Source organism: Geotrypetes seraphini, chromosome 18 (genome assembly GCF_902459505.1).
Source record: "Geotrypetes seraphini chromosome 18, aGeoSer1.1, whole genome shotgun sequence".
Classification (NCBI taxonomy): Eukaryota; Metazoa; Chordata; class Amphibia; order Gymnophiona; family Dermophiidae; genus Geotrypetes; species Geotrypetes seraphini.
The window spans coordinates 32,455,752-32,482,612 of record NC_047101.1 but is presented as its reverse complement, the minus strand read 5'-3'; the positions used below and the strand labels follow the sequence as shown (position 1 = coordinate 32,482,612).

At 43.4% G+C, this 26,861-nt stretch overlaps 1 protein-coding gene across 4 annotated transcripts in view; it reads left to right on the top strand.

Annotated features, from left to right (window-relative positions):
• Positions 1-26,861, top strand: part of TENM2 (teneurin transmembrane protein 2) — a 1,365,678-nt gene that overhangs the window by 1,256,346 nt on the left and 82,471 nt on the right. For 3 of the 4 annotated variants that reach the window (XM_033927364.1, XM_033927366.1, XM_033927367.1), the window contains 3 exons: positions 1,630-1,879; positions 6,741-6,761; positions 25,943-26,178. In XM_033927364.1, coding sequence (XP_033783255.1) covers positions 1,630-1,879; positions 6,741-6,761; positions 25,943-26,178 — 507 coding nt within the window. The remainder of the gene's footprint in view (positions 1-1,629; positions 1,880-6,740; positions 6,762-25,942; positions 26,179-26,861) is intronic. The other variant, XM_033927365.1, reaches the window with a different exon arrangement.

Sequence of the window (26,861 nt, the reverse complement as noted above, 5' to 3'; positions counted from 1 at the left end):
AGAAATCTGGAACACTCTTCCGGAGGCTGTTATAGGGGAAAACACCCTTCAGGGATTCAAGACAAGGTTAGATAAGTTCCTACTGGAACAGAACATACATGGGTAAGGCTAGACTCAAATAGGGCACGATGGATCACTGGTTTGACCCAGCAGCGGCAAATCTTATGTTCTTTTTTTCCGTTTGTTGCTATCTGGTTTTATCTCCGATTTGTAGCAGTTTTTGTGAAAGTGTGTTTTCGTGATTGGCTATTTTTCATCATGTGCGACCTCAATGAGCAGCGCTACAGCGTGAAGTTCTGTTTTAAACTGAGTAAGACTGCTACAGAAACTTATGAAATGTTGAAGATGGCTGATGGGGAACATTTCATGAATCGTAAAAGGTGTTTTGAATGCATCAAAATTCATTAATTTTGCGCAAAAACGTGATGATAGTTCTTCTCCAGCCACCTTGCTCTCCTGACTTGGCCCCTGCTGACTTCTTCTTGCTTCCTAAACGTAAATCCACGCTGTAAGGAAAGTGATTTGACACCATTGAAGACATAAAACAAAATTTGAAGCAGCAACTTTTGGCGATTCCTGAAGGTGCGTTTAAAGACTGTTTCCAGAAGTGGAAACGACATTGGGGAAAGTAATTTGACGGGCAGTAATTTGAAGGGGACCCGGTGGAATAAGTTATGAGTGTTAAATAAATTTTGATAAAATCAATCCTGGAACTTTTTGAACAGGCCTCATATATACTAGCAAGCATGACTTCAGAAGGCCTTAGAAAACTTGGTAGGATTCTCATTTCAGAGGCTGCTCCCCGTGCATTGGACCCTCCCGGCAGAGGCGGCAGCTTAACGTAATCTAGGCCACAACTCACCTGAGTTGTGAAGGTATTTCAAATGTACAAGGTTATGGCAGTCCCCATGGAATGATGTGCCACATTTTCTTTCTGCTTTTGCTACCTAGCGGGCTTTGATGTGTCGTTCCACTGTGTGCAATCAAACAGGACGCTACTAAAATGAACCAGGAATACTTGAGAGGGGAATCTTTATTACAATTTGCAGAAATTTAAAAACAGTTTATAGAGCTTTCTTTTTAAAGATGCCTTTAACTGAAAATACAATGCTTTTAGCTAAAAACATATTACTTATCAATTTTAGCAATTTCTAAAATTGATAATTTTAGCAGTTTCCAAATTTGACATATATCTTTGCCAGCAATCTTTCTTTTCCCACCTCCCTTATGTATTTTCCTCCTATGTACTTTTTCTTTAAAATTGTAGTTCTCCCCCTCTTTCCTATTGTTTCTTGTGACCTTACAAAGCAGTTACCCAAGAATGTCTCATAATGAATCATGTACGTTTAATTTCTTAAATTGTTAATGTTCTTTTTATTTTATTTTTTTACTCTTTGTACAACGCTTTGTACCTTTGGATAAGCGTTTAATCAAAAACATGAATAAACTTGAAACTCTTACAACTTGTGCACCCCCTAGACTCCACTGAGCATAGGGGTGGTAATTAAGTTGAAACCGATGCACTGCTCTCCTTAGGAGAACTTGCTACTGAATATGCCTTAGCCCAAATAGCATTATACCCAGAAACAGACCTTGCTCATTTGCTGGTTTTCTTTTTCCCATTCATAGGTGTACTGCACAAAGGCAGCGGAGAGAATCAATTTCTGTCACAGCAACCGGCAATAATATCCAGTATCATGGGCAATGGGCGAAAACGGAGCATCTACTGCCCGACCTGCTACGGTCTTGCCGAAGGAAACAAATTATTGGCTCCTATGGCACTTGCAGTGGGAATTGATGGAAGCCTCTTTGTTGGGGATGTTAATTATATACGACACATCTCTCCTTCCAGGAACGTCACCAGTATTTTGGAACTCCGGTGAGCAAGTAAATTGATCACCTTCACCTGAATAATTTGCTTTTCTTTGTTGAATTTAATTAAACTATCAAGAAGGCAAACAAAGGCCCTTCCCACCTAAAACCATTTGGGCCCGAGTTCAGTGGCATCCATCATATTAATTTAAATCCAACATCAGCATTTAAATTAATATATTTGGATAGTCAACAGCACTCAGAAACTATTCAGTAAGCCTAAAGAAAACACATAGGACTTGATATTCAAAGCAATTTAACCAGTTGGAAATTGGTCAGATAGTTCGCTTGTTCGGGGCTAATTGGTCATATGTAACAGCACTTAATCAGATAGAACAGTTGAATATGTTTGTTTAGTGTCCAACTGGAAACTGGCTATTTGGGAGGCATTCCAGAGGTGGAGTCAGCACTCGAATGGTTAAGTACCGATATTCAGCATTTGACTAGCATACTAGGACTGCATAGAAGTCATTCCTATCGCACTTAACGGGCTGTTTTTGCCAGCTTCATGAATCTGGAAATCTAATGCAGACGCCCAGTTATGGCCTGGAATTAAATTTCTCTGGATAACACTGGTTGTGGTCAGCAAAGCGCTTATCAACACCAGCTGAATGTTGGTTGAAAATTGCTGCTATGCAAACTGTTTCCTCAGTCCATCTTCACTCCATCCCCCAAGCTTGGCTCCTCAGTATACGAGTAATATAGGGCCAGTTAGAGGGAATCTTTGTCCCAATATTATCTACAGAGTGGTCGAAAGAGATGACTCAGGGGTTGTATGATAGAGGTCTATAAAATACTGAGTGGAGTGGAAAGGGTAGAGGTGAATCGCTCGTTTACTCTTTCCAAAAATACTAGGACTAGGGGGCATGTGATGAAGCTCCTAAGTAGTAGATTGAAAACAAATCGGAGAAAATATTTCTTCACACATGTAATTAAACTTTGGAATTCAATTATGGAGAATGCGGTGAAATCAGTTAGCTTAGCGGGGTTTAAAAAAGGTTTGGATAATTTCCTATAAGAGAAGTCCATAGGCCATTATTGAGATGGCTTGGGAAAATCCACTGTTTATTCCTAGGATAAGCAGTATAAAATCTGTTTTACTACTTGGGATCGAGCTAGGTACTTGGAACCTGGATTGGCTACGTTGGAAACAGGTTGCTGGGCTTGATGGACCTTCGGCCTGTCCCAGTATGGCAATTTTTATGTTCTTATGAAAATCTATGAATAAGGAAGTCTTTCGTTCACCATCCACCTGTGAATGTCTAACTTCTTTTGAACCTGGCCCCATTCTCCCTCTCAAAATAAGCATCAGATTGTTGATTTTGCTGGGTGGTGGAGGAGGAGTCTCAAGGTTTTGAACATCTGTGTATTTAAATCTATAGCTATACCTAAGCTTCTGTCTGTGGTATTTTGTTTTTAATTGATTAAGGTGGATGCTTGAGCCTGTGGGTTTGTGCTCCAGGGAAGTTGAGGTCATGGAAACGTAATTTCTTTTTCACCCTGGCTTGATGGTTTTCCTCCACTGTTCTGCCTTTGTTTATTCTTGCTGCATCCCGATGAGCGAGCAGCTGCGCTTTCTCTGGATGTCTGTGCATCTTTACTGGCCGACGGAGAAATGAAAGCTTGCTAGCTCCAGCAGCTGGAAGCAATGTAGTCAGACCTTAAAGACCAACGGAAAGCTATTCTCCATGCCCATGTGCACCAAAATATATTGAGAAAGCCAGACTATGGCAGTGAAACAGTGTGTCCTTGCACCAGTCAAACCCCCCCCCCGTAGAGTAAGGTCACAAGACAGATGTGATCCAGGGAACATACTTCCTTCATTCAGGTAATAGATACGCATAGATTATTCCGTTCAGGAGCTGGAAACATGATCCTACAAGCTTGCCGTCTTAGTACTACAGATATTCTTGTTTCTGGCTGCAATTTAGAGAGAGGAAAATATCCCTCACAAAAGATGTTTAGCTTGCTGGTCATAAACCTCTGAAAACATCTGTATTTTTCTTATTCTATAAGAATGGTTAGTCTAGTAGCACTGGATGGTGCTTTATGCCATAAAAGAGGCATAGATAGGCATTGTAATAAACTGAGATGTACCACTTCTTCTTCTTAGGTTGCTGTCATTTTTCCACCGACGGTCACTGAATTTAAGTACTCTATCCATATTTAATGGGTTTGTTTATATTTATTGGTAATCTTTCTGTACCAGCCTTCTTGTACAATGTAATCTTCATTTTATAGACCGAATCTATTCCCTAAGGGGCTCAACTCGGTTTACAGTTTGTTAAAAATGAAACATAACAAGTAAAAACTGTGGGATAAAAACAGAAATTGGCTAGATTAGATGGATGGAAAAAGTTAGAAAAAAGTATGTTGAATTTCTTAAAATTACTATACGACAGTTAAAATCAAATTAACTATTGTGAAAACCAGGTTTTTAAACTTTTTCGAAATTGAAATAATTGATCTACCAGTCTTAGAGAATCTGGAAATCCATTCCACATTCTCACCAATTTAAAAGTATAAGATTTACTAAACTTCCCAGTGCATTTAATACCTTTCAGAGCTGTTTACAAGAAGATAAGTAGATCAGTATATGAGGGGGGGGGGGGAATGTGCACTATAGAGCTTATTTCAGAACTGCCATTTATGTTGTAGACATGCCTAAAGCAACCCTTACAAGGAGGTGCTGAAACGTTCTGAGCGTTATTTTGCCACTGGAGCTGAAAAGAGCATTTTCTTATTTGCAGAAACACAATTCTATGTTTTTGACATTGTTTCGGATCATTGATTGGACCATGTCCAAGTCATTCTCTTCTTGTTTGGGCTGAGAACATTTCAGCACCCCCTTCGTAAACATTTATCTTGCATGAACCTCTAAGTTCCGATTTTACAAAATCAGCAGGGCCAATATTCAGACCATGGGACACAGCCAGCTATCTCCCGTGATCTTTGAGAAACCAGAAATTCAATGCCGATGCTGTATCTGGCAACCAGCATTGAATTTCTAGGTTGCTTTTGACCAGCTGAGAGACAGCCAGCTAAGCCTATATTCATCCACTGGCTGGCTAAGTCCTAACAGCCCCAAATAGACCTCCCTTGTAGGTGGGTTTTTCTGGCCGCTGAACTTAGACAGCCATCTGCTAAATATAGGCGGTGACCAGCTATGACATCAGCAGGGTAGCCACCAACTCTGATATGTAGTAGGAGATGGGCTGACCATCTCCTGGTGAATATCAAGCAGAGCATGTCTAAAAATGAATAGTATGTAAACAGCAAGCAGGTGAAGTCTGAGTGTTTTTTGGGGCAGGACTGCACCTAAAAAAGTGTGTATACCCCATTTCAGAAAGAGAATGAATATCTGTGTCCTAACAGATCAATGTTATGATTTACATCTGTTCCCTAGAAAAGTGTTCCTCCACCCCTTAATCCTGCGCCCCGTAAACTTTTTTTTTTTTGCTCTGGCCCACAGCCCCTCCCCACCTCACCCCACAGCCCCACCCCCCACAAACCTCATCTCATTTTCCCTCAGGTTGACCTTGATGTCTACGCATGCTCAGAGGCCCTCCAGGCATGGCCCCAAGCTCAGGGAAATGACACGAGGTTCATGTGGTGGCAGAGAGGAGGTGAGACACCAACACCAGAAATGACACTCATGTGTCCTTCAATCCCTGGTGGCATACCCGGTTTCACCTCACACAGATTATGATTCACTCCTGAAAGTGAAAGTGCCAATAGACTGTGGCGTAGCGAGGGTGAGAGGTTCTCAGGGCGGTGGCACCCCTTCTCCACCCTCGTCTACGCGCCCTCCGCTTGTTCCCCAATTCCACCTGACACGCGCGCCCTCTTCCCTTCCCCATACCTCTAGTTTAAATTGTTGCTCGCAGTGGTCAACAACATGCTCCTCGCAACTCCATCGGCTCTCCCTCGGCAGACTGCTCCCCCTCACTCCCCCCTTCCTTACTATAACACTGCCAAGAGAAATCAGGCTCTGTGACAATACATGTTTCTGAAATGGCTAAGACAAATGTTTGTGTCAAGAGGCATGAACATTTGCTATCCAGCCCATAAACATTTATCTGCTCATGTTGAGTTCCTGATATTTTAGACATTCATGTTTCAAAAAGGGATGTCTCATGTCACACGTAACCAGCACATAAATGGCCATTTCTCCATGGATTTTAGGAGAAGGTCTATAGCAGGAGATCCAGTTCTAAAATATTAGTAGAACTTGAAAAGTCCCAACCAGGATGTCTCAGTTCCCATTTAAATGTTCTCTCTAAATTGGCACTCTACATCACATCAGCTTGTTCTGCCTCCTGTTCCGTAAAAAGCATTTATGTTGCATTGTCGTCATCCCCAAAACAGGCTCAGCAGAAGTGCTGGAGCGTGGCAGCCACCGAAGGTGACTTGTCCTCGCTAGCTGAGAATGTGGGGAAAGGGAGAGGGATGAGATGAGGAGGTGGAGAGGATCCGAGAGTGGAGTCTGTCCGTGTTGCTTTGTGAAGGTAATGAATTCAGGAAAGACGTCCAATTATCCGGGTGGGTGGGAGGAAAAGAGAAAAAAATGCCCATCGATGGTATTTACGTGACTTCAGCATCTAACACAATCTTAGTCACTTTAATATAAAACATAGCATTAAAATTAAAACAATGTATATTATAATTGTTTTAATTAGGCTTTGGAAATAAAGGAGAATCTGACACCATGACATTATTCCTTTTTAGAGTTTGCCTCTAACATTAAGACTTGTACACCAAAGTGAATTTCTCTTTTTCTTATCTTTGGTAAAATTAACAAAAACACCTCTTCCCTGCTTCAGGAACTAACTGTGTGTTCTCTTTCCCTCTTATGACCTTCCACACAGAAATAAAGAGTTTAAACACAGGTAAGACAAAAGAGGCTGTTTAATAGATTTATATCCAGTTGTGTGTTTTATTCTGCTTTTTCCGGGGCTGGGTTTTGGTGTTTTGCATTGTTTTTAAAGAGACACTGCCTACAATGCTGGAAATGAAAAATCTAGTGCTTCCTGTGTGCAAACAAATGTCTTCCCCTTGTGAAGTTCCTTTACCCTACCTGCCTTTCTAGTGAAATGTAGTATCCTGTGGGAAAACAAATTACTGAGCAGCACACCTGGCAGTACAAATGACCCCATGAATATATTCACCGAGCTGCCGCTCTCTTGAGAATGCTGTGGATAATGCTAAGGATGGACGCCTCTCCTAAATTAAGTATAAGTACAACTGACATTTGCTTATCACAGAATCCTCCGAGAGGTATCTCATGATTAATATATCCTGGTGCTCCTCTGTTGCGTGGGGAATCTGCCCAGGCCACTTCCTTACACATGATGATATGCTGTTCTCAGCACTAGTACAAATGTGGATTAACTTTTTATATCCTCTGATTCTCTCTGTAGAGGCAGACAAATTTAAACATTTAAAGGCATACAGTCCATGTCTGTAAAAGGTCAAAATAATGTAAGCTTTTAAGAGGTTAAAGCATACATCATCTAGGCTGGAAAACAGATGTCCCAGTCAAGAAATGTACAATATACTGTACAGTGTATTTTACAAAAGGCTTCCTGAATAAGGAGTCTTTAGTAAAGTACACATAAGAGTACAAGAAAGATACATTTCTCTGCACATACAGAAAGCACAGCAGTTTTACAGAGACACACCAGAAAAAGAGCAGTTTGCAAAACTGCGCATGTACTGGGACCAATTGGGGGGCTGAGCTCTGAAACTGTCATTATTGCTCTTTGAGGTAGGCCTCAACACAAGAGAGGCAAGTCCAACCACTCGCTTCTCCAAACTCCAGATGCAAATGAACAGTTCTTTGACAGTTACAAAGGCCTTGAATCAGATGTAAATAGCAATGAGGGAATTTTTTGAAGTCTACATGTATTTCTCTTGCAAATTAAGAAATACACATATGGTATAGAAAGAGCCCCTCCCCCCACCCCGGAGTAATCAAAGAAAATACTTCTTTACAGAAAGAGTGGTAGATGTGTGGAACAGTGTCCCAGAAGAGGAGGTGGAGACAGAGACTGTGTCTGATTTCAAGAGGGCCTGGGATAGGCATGTGGGATCTCTCAGAGAAAGAGATAATGGTTACTGCAGATAGGCAAACTGGATGAGCCATTTGGCCTTTATCTGCCATCATGTTTCTATGTAAGTCTGAGCATACCAGTGCATACATACAGAAATATAGAAACTGGGATCAGAAAAAAGGCCATAGGACCTGTTCAGTCTGCCTCTCAAGCCAACAGACCAGTCTCTACAATTCCTTCTTCTTCCTCAAGGCTTCTCTCTGCTTGTCTCATATTGTCGTGAATTCTGACAATGGGCTAGATTCACTAACCTCACGGACCCGATCCGTGGGCGGGTGAACGATTCACCAAGCGTCCTCATGCAAATTAATGCAGTCAGAGGCATGCCCCACAGCGATTGCACGGATCACTGCAGAGCGATCCTGACGCGTTCACAGACCATCTTCTTTGCCTGTAGATGGTCTGCGCAGGCGCTTGCTCTCCTGACTTCCCTGAATATGCAGGCGCCACTTGTTCAGCATTGGGGTTAAAGAAACACTATTATGCTGGAGGGAGTCCCACCGCCGCCCCTCTGCCTTTTCCCATCCACCCCACTGGAGCCCGGTCATCGGTATCCCTAGGTGCTGATGCCAGCAGTCGCCGCTCTCCCTCTTCCCTTTCCACCGGCTCTGATGACCGTTGCCGGCAGCCTTCGCTCTCCCCATCCCCCTTCGCCTTAGTGCAGGCTCGCACTGCAGGGAAGGGCGGAAGAGAGCAGGAGAGTTGGGGGCAGCAGGGAGCAGTTGTCGCGTTGAATAGTTGTTGTCATGTTGAAGCTGAGTGAAAAAAAAAATGCCGGCAGGACAGCTTTTAGAAACTACAGGAGAGTTGGCAGAGACGTGAGTGATTGGTCTTCAGCAGTCACTTATTTTTGGATCGGCCACCCCAATTGGTGTTCCTTCTTGAGTTTAGTCAATTGCGTCCTTCCTACTTTGCGTGCCGTTTCCCCTCATTTGCATATGCAGATAGGATCGGGAGGAAGGTTAGTGAATCGGGTCGGGGTCGCAAAGTGGTCGGGACAAAATCGGTAAGCTTAGTGAATCTAGCCCAATGTCCTTTAATTACTACCTCCACCAGAAGGCTGTTCCACCCATCTACCACACTTTCTCTACAATATATATTTCCTTAGATTACTCCCAAGTCTGCTCTGTTCCATCCTCATCATTTAACTCTTCCACTGACTCCCATGTATTTCAATATTAGAATTATTTAAATGTCTCTAGTGGAAGAAACTCTAGCAAAGAACATTAAGAAAGGGGACAAATCCTTCTTCAGGTATATTAGTGACAGGCAGAAGAACACAAACGGGATAGTACGCCTTAGAACAGCAGACGGGATTTATGTGGAAACAGATTCCGAAAAAGCCAAACTACTGAACGATTACTTCTGCTCAGTCTTTACCTGTGAGGCACCTGGACACGGGCCACAGCTGGAAGCAAAGCCAAGCAAGGAAGACCCATTTCAGAATTTTGGGTTCTCACCAACTGATGTTTACAGCGAACTGTCAAGACTCAAGGTGAGCAAAGCCATGGGACCAGACAAATTGCACCCACGAGTGCTCAGGGAGCTGTGCGATGTCCTGGCAGAACCGTTAACCATGCTCTTCAATCTCTCCCTAAGTACGGGGAGAGTCCCCCTGGACTGGAAAACAGCTAACGTCGTTCCTCTGCACAAAAAGGGTTGCAGAGCGGAGGCTGCGAATTACAGACCAGTGAGTCTCACATCAATAGTGTGTAAACTCATGGAAACACTACTTAAATGTAAATTAGACACGATTTTGGATGAGGGGAATCTAAGGGATCCTAGTCAACATGGATTCACTAGGGGTAGGTCATGCCAATCCAATCTTATCAGCTTCTTTGATTGGGTAACAGGAAAGCTAGACTCGGGAGAGTCTCTGGACATAGTGTACTTGGATTTCAGTAAGGCTTTCGACAGCGTCCCACACCGTAGACTATTAAACAAGATGAAATCGATGGGGTTAGGTGAGACACTAATTGCATGGGTCAATGATTGGCTGAGTGGAAGACGTCAGAGGGTGGTGGTCAACGGCACCTTCTCTGAGACATCGGAGGTGACCAGCGGAGTGCCACAGGGCTCGGTCCTGGGTCCACTCCTTTTTAACATATTCATAAGGGACTTGACCCAAGGGCTTCAGGGTAAAGTAACTCTATTCGCTGATGACGCCAAACTATGTAATATAGTAAGTGAAAGCAATCTGCAGGATAGTATGACGCAGGATCTGCTTACGTTGGAAAACTGGTCCTCGACATGGCAGCTGGGCTTCAACGCTAAGAAATGTAAGGTTATGCATCTCGGTAGCAGAAATCCATGCAAACCTTACACCTTAAATGGAGAAACACTAGCTAGGACTTCAAAAGAAAGAGACTTGGGAGTAATCATCAGTGCAGACATGAAGGCCGCCAAACAAGTAGAGAAGGCCTCATCCAAAGCAAGGCAACTTATGGGATGTATCAATAGAAGCTTCGTTAGCCGCAAATCTGAAATCATAATGCCACTGTACAGAACCATGGTGAGACCTCATCTGGAGTACTGTGTGCAATTCTGGAGGCCACATTACCGTAAAGACATGCTTAGAGTTGAGTCGGTTCAGCGGATGGCCACTAGGATGATCTCGGGGCTCAAGGGTCTCTCGTACGAAGAAAGACTAAACAAATTGCAGCTCTACACTCTAGAGGAGCGCAGGGAGAGGGGGGACATGATTGAGACATTTAAATACATTACGGGATGTGTCGAGGTGGAAGAAGACATCTTCTTTCTCAAGGGACCCTCGGTCACAAGGGGACATCTGTTCAAACTCAGAGGAGGGAAATTCGATAGTGACATAAGGAAGTATTTCTTCACAGAAAGGGTTGTAGATCACTGGAACAAGCTTCCAGAGCAGGTGATCAAGGCCACCAGCGTTGTTGACTTTAAGAATAAATGGGATGCCCTAGTAGGATCCTTACGAGGGTCGAGTTAAGGAACTAGGTCATTAGTACTCAGACTTAATGGGGTGGGTCAGTAGAGTGGGCAGACTTGATGGGCTATAGCCCTTTTCTGCCGTCATCTTTCTATGTTTCTATGTTTCCCTATTTCTATCTTCCTCCAGGGTATCCATGTGTCCATGTTTAGATCATTAAGTGTGTCCACATATGCTTTATAATGAAGACTACTCACTGTTTTAGAAGATACTATCTAGGTAGGGTTGCCAGACCCCTAGACCCGCCCAGATCCACCCATCCCCACCCTGTAACAGCCCCAGTCCCACCCTAGCCCCACCCCCCACTGCCTGCTCTTGTCGGGCAGGGAGGAAGCTGGGTTTTGAAAAGCCATACGGACCCCTGGACTGGGGAAATCCAGACATCTGGTAACCCTATCTCAAGGGCAACATGTAGCAATTTACATAGTATTCAAATTGAGTTTTCCATGGAGATTCATACAGAGACACTATGCTGGTCATTCCTCTCCTAATTCACCCGAACATTCCTTTGGCTTTTCCTGCCACCCTATCCACTTGTTTAGCAACCTTAAAATCATCACACATGGTAGCCCCTATGCAGGGCTTGTAGTGCCTTGAGGCAACTTTTACATTGGTGACTCCATCCCCCACATCTCCTTTCTAGTCAGCCAGCACACATTCATTCACACCCACATATGTGGATAACAAACCTAGAGGAACTAGGACTAAAGCAATCCTTGGAATTGCAACAAATTTTAATAACTTCAGTAGGCCCAAAGTAGATCAACACTATCAACAAGATAGGACTGCTATTTATGCAGAACTATTTAACTGTTAAAACCAGCATTAAATATAGGCACTAACCCCCAAATTCTCTAAAGCAGTGGTCCCCAACCCTGTCCTGGAGGACCACCAGGCCAATCGGGTTTTCAGGATAGCCCTAATGAATATGTATGAAAGAGATTTGCATATAATGGAAGTGACAGGCATCCAAATCTGCTCCATGCATATTCATTAGGGCTATCCTGAAAACCTGATTGGCCTGGTGGTCCTCCAGGACAGGGTTGCTCTAAAGAACACCTAAAGTTAGGTGTCTACATCGGTGCGCCTAGTACTCTTCTCTGTGGCCAGTCTGGTCTCTAGAAAAGAGATCCGTGATTGTCTACTGTAACCTATTTATTGCCATGACTAGTCTGTCTTAAAAAGATTGTGAATGTCAATTTGTAACCCGTTCTGAGCTTCTGGGAGAACGGGATAGAAATTGATATGAATAAATTGAGTAATAGGAGTTAAATCCTATATGGTATCCTCCCTCCCTTTATCCCTCTTTCTTGGAATTCCTCAAACCCTAATACCACCAGATCCTCCCACAAATTAAAACTATCCTTCCCCTCGCTAAAAGGCATTTCCCACACAGGAAAGCTAGGGACCTCTCTCCACTTCAAAATCACTGAGCTCTGGAACAACCTTACCTCCCCTCTTCGGAACTTGAGCTCTCTCCATGTTTTCCGCAAACATCTGGAAACCTGGCTTTTCTCAAAAAATGTAAGTCTCCCTCCAACTTAGGAATCAAGGAAACTCTTATATCTTGGCATCCCAAGCCCTCTAAATTTTCTTCACACTTCTATCTCTAACCCTCTGTTGTAGTTCCTTCCTATTTCTCCTACTGTAAACCGCATCGAGCTCTACGAACGTGGAGATGATGCAGTATACAAACCTAAGGATTAGATTAGATTAGATTAATTGAAAGTTAGGAACCTAACTTGGTTGGCGTGATTCTACCACAGTTAGGCGCCTAGTGCAAAGTGCATGGTTAAAAGCGGGTGTGGTTAGTGGGTGTATGTTTGAGTTAGGCGTCTGTTTTTCAGTTAGGAGCCGTTGGGTGCTAAGAAAATCCTGGCATAAAAAGGGTGTTCCTAAATGTTAGAATGCTTAGCGCCACTTATTTGGGTGACGCTAAGTGTGATTCTATAATGGGCACCTAACTTTTATAGAATCGCCCTTAGCGCCGCAGTATAGTCAGTGCTGAATTTTTAGGCAACATATATAGAATCGAGCCCTAAGGGTCAGATTCTGTTAACAACACCTTTATTTATATCAGTCACGTGTTAGGCCTCACTAACAGAATCGTGTCTGCATTGTAGGCGCCTCTAATGTAGGCCAGGGTTTACCTCACCTATATTGAAGCGCCTACAGGTGCTACATTAGGTGCCTAACTTTAAAAACCACTCCTGTTCCACCTCCTAACCGCGCCTACATGGTGTTTGGCACCTAGGTGTAGGCACCTACCGATATAGGTACCTACCACTCAATTAACCTTAATTTTTTTGTCATTTTGAGATTGTTACAGCTGATTAATGATGCCATTACCTCTAATTTTGAAACTGATCTTTATATTAATGTAAGGGCCTACACTTTAAGCACCACTTATAGAATTTATGATATAGCCAGTGAGATGCTACATACCAACCGCAAATATTCAGTAGAGATAATCAGTTATCAGCAGTCAGTGGCCATTGCTTAATGGTTCAATAGTGCTGAATATCAGGGTGGGGAGTGTTAGATATTTATTCAACTGTCTTATTGGGAGAGGTAATGCCTGTTCCATATTGACACCGGGAGGTTCAAACGGTCATTTGTTTAATGTTTCCTTATTTTTATGTCTTATACTTGCATATAACTAATCAAAATAATGGGAAAATATGAAATAAAATTGGCATTCATATATGTCTTTCTATTCACTCAATGCCTTAAAAATAATGCCTCTACTAACTCAAAATTTTATAAATATTATTGTGCTCAGTGCCTCCACCAAGGTCATAGCTGGGATTGGTACCAGGACCATGATAATCGAGGAACCATCAATGCACAATATGTGTTCCTCCACCTAAAAAAACCAACAAAATTGTTCCCAATGCTGTTGCCAGTTGAGTATATACCAATGCAAAACTCAACCGGCTAATTTATGTGTAAGCAATTTTTATTTTCAATATAAGATCCAACCGACAAAGTACAATCAACTATGAAGGAACACCAAACAGGAATCAAAATACAAAGCAACTAGACCCCACCCGTTCCGTCCCTCCCCCCCATCCTTTTCTCCCCACACCCCAAATCCATAAGCAAAAGATGAACCACGCGGCAGTAGGCTTGGACTCTGTTAGCCCACTGCCGAAGAATGAAACCCCATCTCTAGCCCCCCCCCACCTCAGTATTGAAGAAGAAAAAGAGAAAATAAAAACAAACTTTACACAACAAACCAAGAAAGAGGAAAAAAGAATAAAAATAAGAATTATTCCTCTCACGCACCCTGGACTCCCCCGTGCCGACTATGCCCAGAGCCCCAGCTTAAACAGGGTTAAAAGGAGTTCAAAATGTCACTCTGGACTCTCGGCGACAAAGATTGGATATAGAGGTCCCAAATCTGAAGAAACTGCCATTTTCGACGAAAGCTATGACAGGCCGCCCTCCGTTGCATCAGCAGCAGAGCATGCAAGCTGTTTCTTTAACCGGCTAATTTAAACAACGTGTCTTGCTAATACACTTTAGCTTTTGCATTGGGAGCGAAAGCGTATCAGCAAGACACGTTGTTTAAATTAGCCGGTTGAGTTTTGCATTCGTATACAGTACTCAACCGGCAACAACGTTGGGAACAATTTTGTTGGATTAGTTTTGGGTTATATTACTATACTTAATTTTTCATTACTTTTATGGCACAGTTTTTGGATTTCACATGCATTTGGTTAATCACTGGCAGCTGGGAAACACAGGCAGCTCAGGACAAAGATTTCCGCTGGATCTTAACAAGGAAAAAAGTGACTGCTAATCACATCTTGGCAGGATTTTCACGTGCTGTTAATTCAGTGAAGCACATCCCATCGTTTTGGAAACAAACAGATAAGTGCACCATCTACGTATCTTGCTTGCATATCCTTAATACTCAAGAGATTTAAAAGTTAAATATATATGTGAGGTTTGTGTTTTTTTAGGTGGAGGAACACATATTGTGCATTGATGGTTCCTCGATTATCATGGTCCTGGTATCAATCCCAGCTATGACCTTGGTGGAGGCACTGAGCACAGTAATATTTATAAAATTTTGAGTTAGTAGAGGCATTATTTTTAAGGCATTGAGTGAATAGGAAGATATACTTGCAGAACTTGGAGAGACCACCCAGGAAAGAGACTTGGGAGTTATGATCGACAAGTCGATGAAGCTGTCCACGCAATGTGCGGCGGCAGCGAAAAGGGCAAACAGAATGCTAGGAATGATAAAGAAAGAACAGATCGGAGAAGGTTCTCATGCTGCTGTACCGGACCATGGTGCGCCCTTACCTGGAGTACTGAGTCCAGCACTGGCCGCCATACATGAAGAAGGACACGGTACTACTCGAAAGGGTCCAGAGAAGAGCGACTAAGATGGTTAAGAGGCTGGAGGAGTTGCTGTACAGTGAAAGATTAGAGAAACTGGGCCTTTTCTCCCTCAAACATAGGAGATTGAGAGGGGACGTGATCGAAACATTCAAGGTACTGAAGGGAATAGACTTAATAGATAAGGACAGGTTGTTCACCCTCTCCAAGGTAGGGAGAACAAGAGGGCACTCTAAAATTGAAAGGGGATAGATTCCGTACTAACGTAAGGAAGTTCTTCACTCAGAGAGTGGTAGAAAACTGGAACACTCTTCCGGAGTCTGTCATAGGAAAACACACTCCAGGGATTCAAGACAAAGTTAGACAAATTCCTGCTGAACCAGAACGTACGCAGGTAGGGCTAGTCTCAGTTAGGGCGCTGGTCTTTGACCAAAGGGCCACCGCGTGAGCGGACTGCTGGGCATGATGGACCACTGGTATGACCCAACAGCGGCAATTCTTATGTTCTTATGTTCAGAAAGCGGTCAAGGTGGTGTACATAGGAAAATAGTAAAACAAAGAAGAGATTTCCAAAACTGAAGAAAGTCATAAACAAACAGTCAGTTTTAAAAAGCTAAAAATACTAAAAACCCTCAGGAAACAGGTGCAATTCCACTCGAGAATCACTTTCCAAGCAGCATCAAAGGTGGTCCAAAACAGGCAGGTCTTTAATTTTTTTAAACTTTTTAAAAGAAAGTTCCTCCAGCGGGAGTTGGTTCCAAAGCATTGGAGCCAACCAAAACCGTGCACATTTCAGTGTAGAAGCCAAACACGCCTGAGTAACAGATGGAATAGCAAGCTGCCTAAGAAAAACAGAACGTAAGGATCGAATTGGCAAGTCCAGTATAAGTATAATGAGTGAAGTCAAATAAGATGAGATTTGATCACAAAGCACTCTATAAGTCAGAATAAGAACCTTGAAATTAATACACCAACACCTTGTCGGCTTAAACCCCCTAGCAGTAGCACCATGAGACAACCTCTAGGGGTCAGTGTTACTATTTGAAAGACGACAGCCACTGGGGCAAGAGTGAGTTGGCTGCTTCCCTCATCACCCCAGCCCTCCTGAAGTGAATTGGGTTATAAGGGGGAGGGGATGCCAAGGGGATAAAGGGGTGAAGGACTTTGGGCATTGTGCCGACTGAATCACCAGGGATTTGAGGTCCCCCTGAGGGAGGAGATTCCAGGGGATTTCACATTCCCTGAGTGGAGGGGGTGGGTGTTGGATGCGGGGAGCAGTCCCCAAGCATCCTTTGTGTCCAGGCTGGCCTCTGCCTGTGCTGCTGTGTGTTAGGAGGGGAGGACGCATAGTGGACTATCCTGAACCAGCCTCTGCTTCTTGATTTGGCTAGTGATGTCAAGAGGATAGGGATTTTGGTGTCCTTTATTGCTAGTGCCTTCAGCCAGGTTAAGCTGCCCCCATGTCCTGTTCTTTTGTGCACAGAACTTCACCCCATTGACATTTTTGAAGTCCAAATACATATCCCAACAGTTTTTCTTTCAGCACTAAATCAAAAGGTAGCGAACTCTTCTCGTGTTATCCACACCTTCTTGAGCGTCTGTCCTGTTGCAAATTTTGATATTGTTTGCTCAGAAGCATTAACTACAAAAGTGTATGGTCCATCCAGTCTGCCCAGCAGTCACATTCATTCTCAAGGCAACAAAACAATAATTGTTCATAGTAACATAGTAAATGACAGCAGTTAAAGGCCTGAACGGTCCATCCGGCCTGCCTATTAGTTATTCTCATTAAAAATACATGATTTAATTACTTGCTAAGTTTCAGTTTGATTTATTATTTTATTTATTTCTAAAATTTCTAGACCACCTATAACTAAGCGGTTAAGAATTAAAATATTCATAATAGTGCAAGGACAGTACAGTTACGAATGCATTCAATTACATCACAATCATATACACTTCTCCCTCCGTATTCGCGGTTTTGATTATTCACGGTTTTTAGCTTAGCTGGCTCCTCCCACCAAATTACATCAGCTTGCATAGAAAAATTGCTGATTCCAAGCGTTTACAGAGACAATCACTGATTCCCAGCACTTTCTTCACCGTGTTTTACCTCTCCTTCAGGAACGGGTCAGGTCTCCCACCATGTTATTCGCGGTTTCACCATATTCACAATGGTTTTTAATAGAAAACATCGAATAACATGAAAAAGTTATTTGCTTTTTTTCTGTATTTGCGGTTCTGTTAATCCCCTATCACAGGGAATACGGAGAGAGAAGTGTAGTAATTTAGTCCACTTAAGTTATGTCAAAAGCTCAACAGATACGTATTATCCATCCCCTAATGAATAAGGTGCAGTAATCACAATTCAGGTTTCTTATCAAATATGCCTACTAGCAAAGTTTCAGAGGAAAGCATCCACATACAGCTGTGTCTTCAACATCTGTCAGCCCCCTCCCCTCCGAGATAGGTAAGACCTTTACTCGGACTATTTGAATGTGGTATAAATTACTCGTACATATAATCGATTTTGTCACATATGGAACGGAGACCGTAGAAGTCTGTCCGGCATCGGTTATACCGCTCTACACTGCCCCACTGCTGGAGTTACTATCACAGCTAACTCCAGCTCCACCCCACTCCCTGCAATCCATCTTGTCATATATTGAACATAGACAGTAGAGATCCATCCGATATCGTCTTCACTTCCCCGCTGCTGGGCTTCCATTGAAGCACTACTCCTGCACATCATCAATGGAGTTCATACTATCTTCTTTGTAGTTAGAAATCTTTTATGCCTATCCTATGCATTTTTTTTAACTCCCTCACTATCTGCCTCCACCATCTCTATACGGATTTTGAAGAAGCAGACTTATATGGGGGGAGATTTGAAAAAAGAGAGAATGTCATCCACTCCAATAAGAGTCAAAGCATGGGTTCCGTGGCCTCCGTCGCCGAACCTGGACAGAAAGTTAAGGCCCGCTTCCATAAAGCTTGATAACACTGGTGGGCAAGGTTCCCATACTGAGGGTGGCGATGGAGTTCATAACGCCCTACCTCAGCGAAATGAGCAATCCACTGCGGGAAAGAGGCCACTGAGTCAGCCACCTAATGGTGCAACAAGAGCTTTTTTGCCACCAAGACAGCCATGTAAAGAACCCTGCGCTGGGATAACGTAAGCCCTCCCGCAATCAAATCGCGTTGATCTCCCAAAAGCAGGAAACCATAGCTCCATGGTACAACGTGCTGAACAAGGCGCTCCAAAAATGAAAGAACTTGCAGCCATAAGGCGGAAGAAGGGCATTCCAAGAAATGGTAAGTAAGGGTACCTAAAGAGCGATTACATTTAATACAAACTGCTCCCTCCCAAATGCCTATGCGAGCCCTCTGTACTCTGGAGACATAAGCTCGATGCAGAATTTTAAATTGCATTTCCCGAAAATCTGTGGAGCCCCCCCCCCAAGGCGTGCACATTGGCAAAAAGATCAAGAAATGCCCTGCGGTCAAGTGTAAGATCAAGTTCTGATTGCCAATGTGAAGCCAGCCGATCAATAGATCCCAGATCCGAAGCATTCTTCAGAATCTGATACCAGGTGGATATTTTATTGAAAGCAGGAGGTACCTGAAAGAACTGAACATCCAAGGGACCACAGAGCCAAGCATCCCCCCATTTGCGACCAAGGGACAAGTAGTAATGCTGAGCTTGAAGGTAAGCCCAGAAGTGAGTCTGGGGCAGGTGCCAGTGAGATTGCAGTTGTGCAAAAGTAGGAAACCGACCACCCCCCACGGTGAGGAAATCCTGAAGGGATCTACACCCCCTCTGTTCCCACTGTTGAAACCAAGAATGACCCACTCCCGGTGGAAAGTCGACATTCCCATACAATTGCAATAAGAGGGAAGCTGCCGGAGTGTTCCCTTGCCGATGCCGCCACCACCACCACGCATGGCGTAGGGGCAAGAAAAATGCAAACTTGGGCTCCCCCCTGGGATAACTGACAGCAGAGCGTGATGGAGGGAGATGTGGATGTCTGTTTTGTTAAAACAATACATTTATAAAAATACTGAAATGAACTGGGCCAAGGAACAATCCCAGTGACGTACTACTGGTAACACCTACTTACCTGATAATAAGATGAACTCCACTTACCACTACTTTTTGTACCTCCCACGCTAACCCAATCACTCATTTGTCCCCATACTAATTAGTTACCTGTGCAGAAACTGGTGAAAAGCAGATATTAAATGACTATTTTTAAATGTCTGCTGATTTGACATTTTTTATGCGTAAATGCCTATTTTGTGACTGAGGTTCCATCCAGTGGACAAAACTTAGAATTTCACCTTTATTTAAGTAACCTGAAAGCTGTACCCTTTATATCCTTCACTTTTGTTCTGATCTATAATTCTTTTGATGAAATTACTGATCTCTCTATTCTGTTTGGATACTTATACAAGACTTGTTTTCATTCATCTGATATCAGATCACCATTGAGCACAGATTATTTCTTGCTGCTTCTGTACAGCCCTGCATACATCTAATAGCACTTTAGAAATGATAACTGTTTGCATTTAAACACCACCTTTTCATTGCCACAGAATCCCAGACTTCATTCTGCAACTTCATATTTGCAAAGCATTCACATGCTCGCATGCAATCCAGTGGCATCCACGGAGCTAGTTATGGGCTGCAGATTGGTTTCGAATGCTGCCACTTTGGACAAAATTCTTTGGCACTCATAACACAAAAATGTTTGGCCACTATATGAACTCAATGTGATTTTATCCCTTCCTTTGCAGCCTTTTCTCTTCTTAGAGTAGGGGCGTAACTGGACACCAAATTTTGGGCAAACGTCTACCCCCCCTACCCCCACCTGGCATCTCTCCCCTCCCCAGGTGATCTGGCATCTCTTAACTTCAGTTGTCTCTAAACTAAACTAAACTAAACCTTAGGTTTGTATACCGCGCCATCTCCGCAAGCGCAGAGCTCGGCACGGTTTACAGAGTTAAGAGGAAAGGAACTACAATGAAGGGATATAGGAAAGGGACTAAGAAGATAGAGAGGGACAGGATACTAGAGAATGGGAGGTGATTAGATTTTTGAAAAGAGCCAAGTTTTCAAGTGTTTGCGGAAGGATTGGAAGGAGCTTGAGTTTCTGATTGGGGATGAGAGGTTGTTCCAGAGTTCTGTGGTTCTAAAGGGGAGGGATGTTCCAAGTTTTCCTGCGCGGGATATACCTTTTATAGAGGGGAATGATAGTTTCAGTTTTTTGGGAGGATCTGGTGGAGTGTGGGTTTGAGGAATTCCAAAAGAGTGGGATAACGGGAGGAAGGACGCCATGTAGGATCTTGAAGGTTAAGCAGGCACATTTAAAGAGGACTCTGGAGTATACTGGGAGCCAGTATACTCCAGAGTCCTCTTTAAATGTGCCTGCTTTAAATGTGCCCACTCTTTTGGAATTCCCTCTCCCAGTTCCTTTTAAATCCTTCAGTGCTGGGCCAGCAGCAATTCATACCACCTGTTCACACTGGCCCTGAGCCTTCCCTCTGATGCAACTTCCTGGTGCCACAAACAGGATGTTGCATCAGAAGAAAGACTCAGGGCAGTTGTATGAGTTGAGGTTGGGTAAGTAAAATTAAGAGACGCTGGATCTCCCGGATTCTTCAGCTTAGGGATCTGCCAGCTACATACCAGATGTGCTATCCATGGCTACACCATTCTCTCAGAGGCTTCCACCATTCTTTTGGGTTTTTCCAGTGTGTTTCACAAATTGTGACAGTGAATCAAGGCATAATGTGAAGCATCTACCAGTCTCATGGGAGGCTATTCCACTTCTTGATACCATGCTAAATCCACTTATCCCCAGCTCTTTCTTTTCAACAGTTGTTTGGTCTGACATGTGTTCTATAACTGCAGTGTGCAGCTAGGATTTAGGATGGCAGAGAACAAAACCCACATGCAGTCTGCAAGAACACACAGCCATATTGCAACACTGTGACCTGTCTGCTTTCAGGTCCAAATTCTATAAACAGCATCCCGATTGTAGGCAGCGGTAGGCGTTCTACCGCTGTCTAACCAGCCAATCGTGATGCACATTGGGTTTTTTTAAACAACCGGAGGCAGGTCGCCTACACTGTAGGCATTTTCATAAGAACATAAGAACTGCCATCTCCGGATCAGACCCATGGTCCATCGAGTCCGGTGATCCGCACGCGTGGAGGCCCAGTCAGGTATACACCTGATGTAGTTTTAGTCACCCATATCCCTCTATGCCTCTCGTAAGGAGATGTGCATCTAATTTGCCTTTGAATCCTAGCACAGTGGATTCCTTAATAACCTCCTTTGGGAGAGCATTCCAGGCGTCTACCACTCGCTGTGTAAAGCAGAACTTCCTGGCATCTGTCCTGGACTTGTCCCCCCTTAGCTTCAAACCATGTCCTCTTGTCCGTGTCGCGTTGGACAATGTAAATAATTTATTTTCCTGCTCTATTTTATCGATGCCTTTCAGCATTTTGAACGTCTCGATCATGTCCCCTCGCAGCCTCCTCTTCTCAAGGGAGAACAGTCCCAGTTTCTTGAGTCGTTCCTCATATTCCAAGTTCTCCATACCTCTTATTAGCTTCATTGCTCGTCTCTGCACCCTCTCCAGCAGTTTTAGTGAGATGCTTAAGCTCGCCCAAGGCTAGGCCTGGGCATGGTTTCACCCGGAAGTGGCCATAGGCGAGCTTAGGCGGTTCAGAAACATCGATGTATAAGCTTCACAAGAACCAGCATATCGTTGCCAAGTCTACTTCTTGGAAAGAGTAATAGAGGTAGTCTCATTACTTTTCAATCAGCCTTCGTACATAGCATGGTATACAGTAAATAAAAAATGTTTCATTTAGTTTTGGCATACCACCATGGCCAATAATCATAACATCACATGCACCCAGCTCGCATTGGATCTTGCTGGTTCTTTGGCTCTGCCAGTTCTTTGACAGTTCTGATACATAGCAAGCAAGACATGCAAATGGAGCTAAAGTACCATAAATACTAATATTTAATGGCCTGATATTAAACTTGTGACTGCCCACCAATATTAAACCTAGAAATTCAATACCAGTCCATGTCCAGGCACCAGCACTGAATTTCCAGGTTTCCGGAGCTGATTAACACATAAGAACAATATTCAATATTTAACTGGCTATGAATTACCACATAAAGATAGAGCTGACCGTTCTGTGGTTTTGTTTATATAGTTAATCTGGCTGATTAACCAGCCAAGTGCCAACAGTCCCTAGTAAGCTCCCAAAATAGCCAGTTTAGGTTTAGGGTGGTAACCAGTTATGTGACACTGAAAATTAGCAGTTATCCAGACAGGAGTATTTCTGGCTGGTTAAATTGCTTTGAATAATGACCCCTAAGACTTTTCATGATCAGTATTTTTACCATTTTTAGTTCTTGATTTCTAACTCTTCTTTACTTCTGGGAATAATTATCAAGAATGTCACAAAATCCCATATACAAATACTCACACAGACCCAAACACACACACGTTCCCACACAGTATCTGTATTGTTTTGTATTATATTGTATTGTTCTAGAAAATTCCATGCACAAAAACACACACGTGGAGGGGCATTTTCAATAGGACATCTAAGTCTGACGTATTGAGAAAGATGTCCAGAAATCCAGTAGAGAAAATGTTCCTTTTCAAAATTGTAGAACATCCATCTTTTTTTTTTAATGACTTATCTAGACGTTTTGTTCCTCGAATATAAAGATTCTCACGTGAAAAACACACAAAAGCAAGCTTTTCGGACATTCAAGCAGCCAGCATTCATAGCAAACTGTTCAGACAGCTGAGCACAGCCGAGGGGCACTTTAACAGGTAATGCAGTGAATGACACATTTAAAAGTCATTATAACCTGATTGTATTGTATGGTGAGACCTCCAAAACCCACCCAAAACTTACTGTACCCACCTGTACACCACAACAATAGCCCCTTATATCTGCAGGTGTCATCTTTATGTATGTACATTAGGTTTTGGAGTGCTCACCATACAATAGAAGCAAGCTATGATGACATCTGACCTGGAACTTTTAATGTGACATTCGCTGCAGTATCCCTAGTGTGCCCCTCTGCTGGACTCGGATGTCTTTATGCCCATCTGAAGCTGTATGAGGGGTACTGAAAAGTTCTCAGTCTAACCAAGAAGAGAATGAGTTGGATATCATTTAATCAATGATCAAGTTTCAAGTTTATTAGGATTTTATATACCGCCTATCAAGGTTATCTAAGCGGTTTTTACAATCAGGTACTCAAGCATTTTCCCTATCTGTCCCGGTGGGCTCACAATCTATCTAACGTACCTGGGGCTGTGGAGGACTGAGTGACTTGCCCAGGGTCACAAGGAGCAGATCTGAAACAATGTCAAAACAGAATTTTGTTTCTGCAAATTGGCACTTAACGAAATATGATAACACTCTTTTTAGCTCCAGTGGCAAAATAACGCTCAGAATTTAGGAAATTGGTTGGGCTGATAACTTTTCAGTACTCCTCCCCTCCTCCCCCCAATTGTGACATCACTGATGCTGTTGGCTCTTATTGGTGGAATGAGGCATTATGACATCACAGTATCAGCTCTGGTTTCCAGACTGAAACTTTTCTCACTACCAGGGGCTTCTGAAACGTTCTCAGCCCAACCAAGAGAATGACATGGATATGGTTCAATCAATGATCTGAAACAATGTCAAAACAAAGAATTTGTTTCTGCAAATTGGCACTTAACGAAATAAGAGAACGCTTTTTTCAGCTACATTGGCGAAATAGCGCTCAGAATTTAAGAAGTTGGTTGGTTGGGACTGAGAACGTTTCAGCACCCCCTCGTAATACAGGCTAGAATGTACTGGGATTTTTACATCTTTGGGGGTCAGGTTCATGCCTTAAACTCTCCAGTGGTTATCTGGTCAGTTTGGGCACCATTTTGACCCTTGTTCATTTTTAAAACAAGTCTAGCTCCCAACATCTAAAAGTCCTGGACGTTTTGTAAAAGGCTTGATTGTCACTACAGAACATCCAAGTCTTAAACCTACCCAAAACACACTTCTAACATTCCTCCTTAAGATTTACATGCACTGGAAACAAAACAACCAGAAAGACGTCTGGAAAGACGGTATTGAGAAGGCCCACTTGGCCGTTTTGAATCATAAAACAAGACATCCAAGTGCTGGTTCAGTGGCGTAGCGCCCACCCCGCCCTCTTCCCCACCTCCCCTGCCGCGCGCACACGTCCCTTCTCATTCCTCATACCTTTTTAACTTCTCCAGTGCAAGTGGCATGCCCACATTGGTGTCGGCTCGCCCTTTGACGTCACTTCTTAGGCGCGGGACCCCCAGAAGTGAAGCCAGAGAGAGTGCTGATGCCGACGTGGGTAGCAATGTTGCTCGCACAGAGAAGTAAAACACAAAGTACGGGCAAGGTGAGGGGCATGCACGCGCAGTGGGGGTCAGACAGCCGCCCCCTCCTCACTTTGCTGGTTTATGCTGTCTTTTGGACCTCTGTCTTTTTGGAAAAGGAGACCCAGCATGTGACTCGTTTACTGAATGTGTGTTATCTTTCTATACCTAAATAGAAAAGAATTATGTACAGTGTTCCCCTGGTCATTCGCGGTCGGCGATTCGCTGTCCCAGTCATTCGCGGTATTTTCTGACCGTGAATCACCGGGCAGGAGAGAGCATCCGGAGCGCCGGCAAATTAAGAAAATCACTCGCGGTATGCTCCGACCGCCTCTTCCTGCACTAAAGTCGGGCTTCACCAATCAGGAGCTGCTTTGACACACAGCTCCTGATTGGTGAGGCCCAACTTTGGTGCAGGAAGAGGCAGTTGGAGCATACCGCGAGTGATTTCCTTCACTCGATGCTGCTCCGGCTGCTCTCTCCCGCCTTTCTGGCTGCTCTCTCCTGTCTCCCCCGCTAAAAAACATATTTGCGGTTTTTCAGCATTCGCGGGGGTTCCTGGAACGTAACCCCCGCAAATATCTGGGGAGTACTATGTAGAAATTGGTCAGAACCTACGGCACAATGATGTCATTGGAGCAGTCTTCCAAACCTGGCAGTTTCCAGGGATTCAGGAAAACTGTCAAAGAGCTGCTTCAAGACATTGTGAAAGCAGTGTCTGTTTTTGATTGAGACCATCTGTATTCTGCACCCCTAAATTTTTACCCACTACCCAGAGGGTACAGTTACTTTTTTAGTTATAAATCTGTCCTAGACTCAGTGCCTTCTAAAACCTGATGGTAATTTTGAATAATCTGATCTGGCTCACGTCAGATCAACCTTTGCAGGGAAGGATATTTGTTTGAACCCCTAAATTCTTTGTAATTATATCCCGGTCCAAAGGATTGCACATCAGTATGTCTGGGCCTTTGTACAGAGATATTAACATTTCCCCTTTCATTATATTTTATTTGAAACCACAAGTTTCACCCACCGTATAATGACAAAAGAAATGGAAAGTGTGGGATGAAAAAGAGCACAGAGCGGTGTCTTGCTTGAAAACCTGCTTGACTTTGACATGTCCCAATTTGTCCACTGTGGGGATTTCCCCGTTCTGTGGTATCATATGAGACTCAAGCATTTCTCTTTTTTTGGTTCTTCTCCTATAGCAACAGCCCAGGCCATAAGTACTATCTGGCAGTGGATCCTGTCTCTGGCTCACTGTTTGTTTCAGACACCAACAGCCGGCGAATTTACCGAGTCAAGTCCTTATCTGGGGCGAAAGATCTTGCCGCAAATTTTGAAGTTGTAGCTGGAACAGGAGATCAGTGCATGATGCCCTTCACTGAAGCCAGATGTGGCGATGGAGGAAAGGCGGTGGAGGCCTTACTAATAAACCCCAGAGGTAAAGATTGGGAGATGGAGGAGGGGAGAGAGAATCATTTTTAAAACGTTAGGTCTTATAACCATAGACTACTTAAAGACACTTCAGGTTAGCCGACTTACAAAACTGGGAGGTCAGATAAGCTAGGTAATTTTTTCCCTCCCTTTCAGCTTCTTTTTTCCATATCTGTGCACTTCCCCCAGATTCTATAAACTTGCAGGCCCAAGTTTTTGCAAATTTGTGCAGACAACGTATAAATAAGGGTATTTCCATGCACAACTTAATTTAATAATTGACCATTAATTAGAGATAACTGCCAATTATTAGTTTAAATTGGTTTTCTTTGGTATTAATTGGCAGCAACTAACATTTACAGTATATACATATCTGCCTTAGCTACTATTCTTGAAATTGTGCACGCCAAATCCATCATATACAACTTCTGGGGGCCTGGATGTGGGAGGGGCATGGGGGGGTCAGAGGTATGCCTAGGAGTTAGGCACATGGACTATAGCAGGGGTAGGGAACTCCGGTCCTCGAAAGCCATATTCCAGTCGGGTTTTCAGGATTTCCCCAATGAATATGCATTGAAAGCAGTGCATGCAAATAGATCTCATGCATATTCATTGGGGAAATCCTGAAAACCCGACTGGATTGCGGCCCTCGAGGAAGGACTTTGATATCCCTGCCTTAGGAGATAGAAA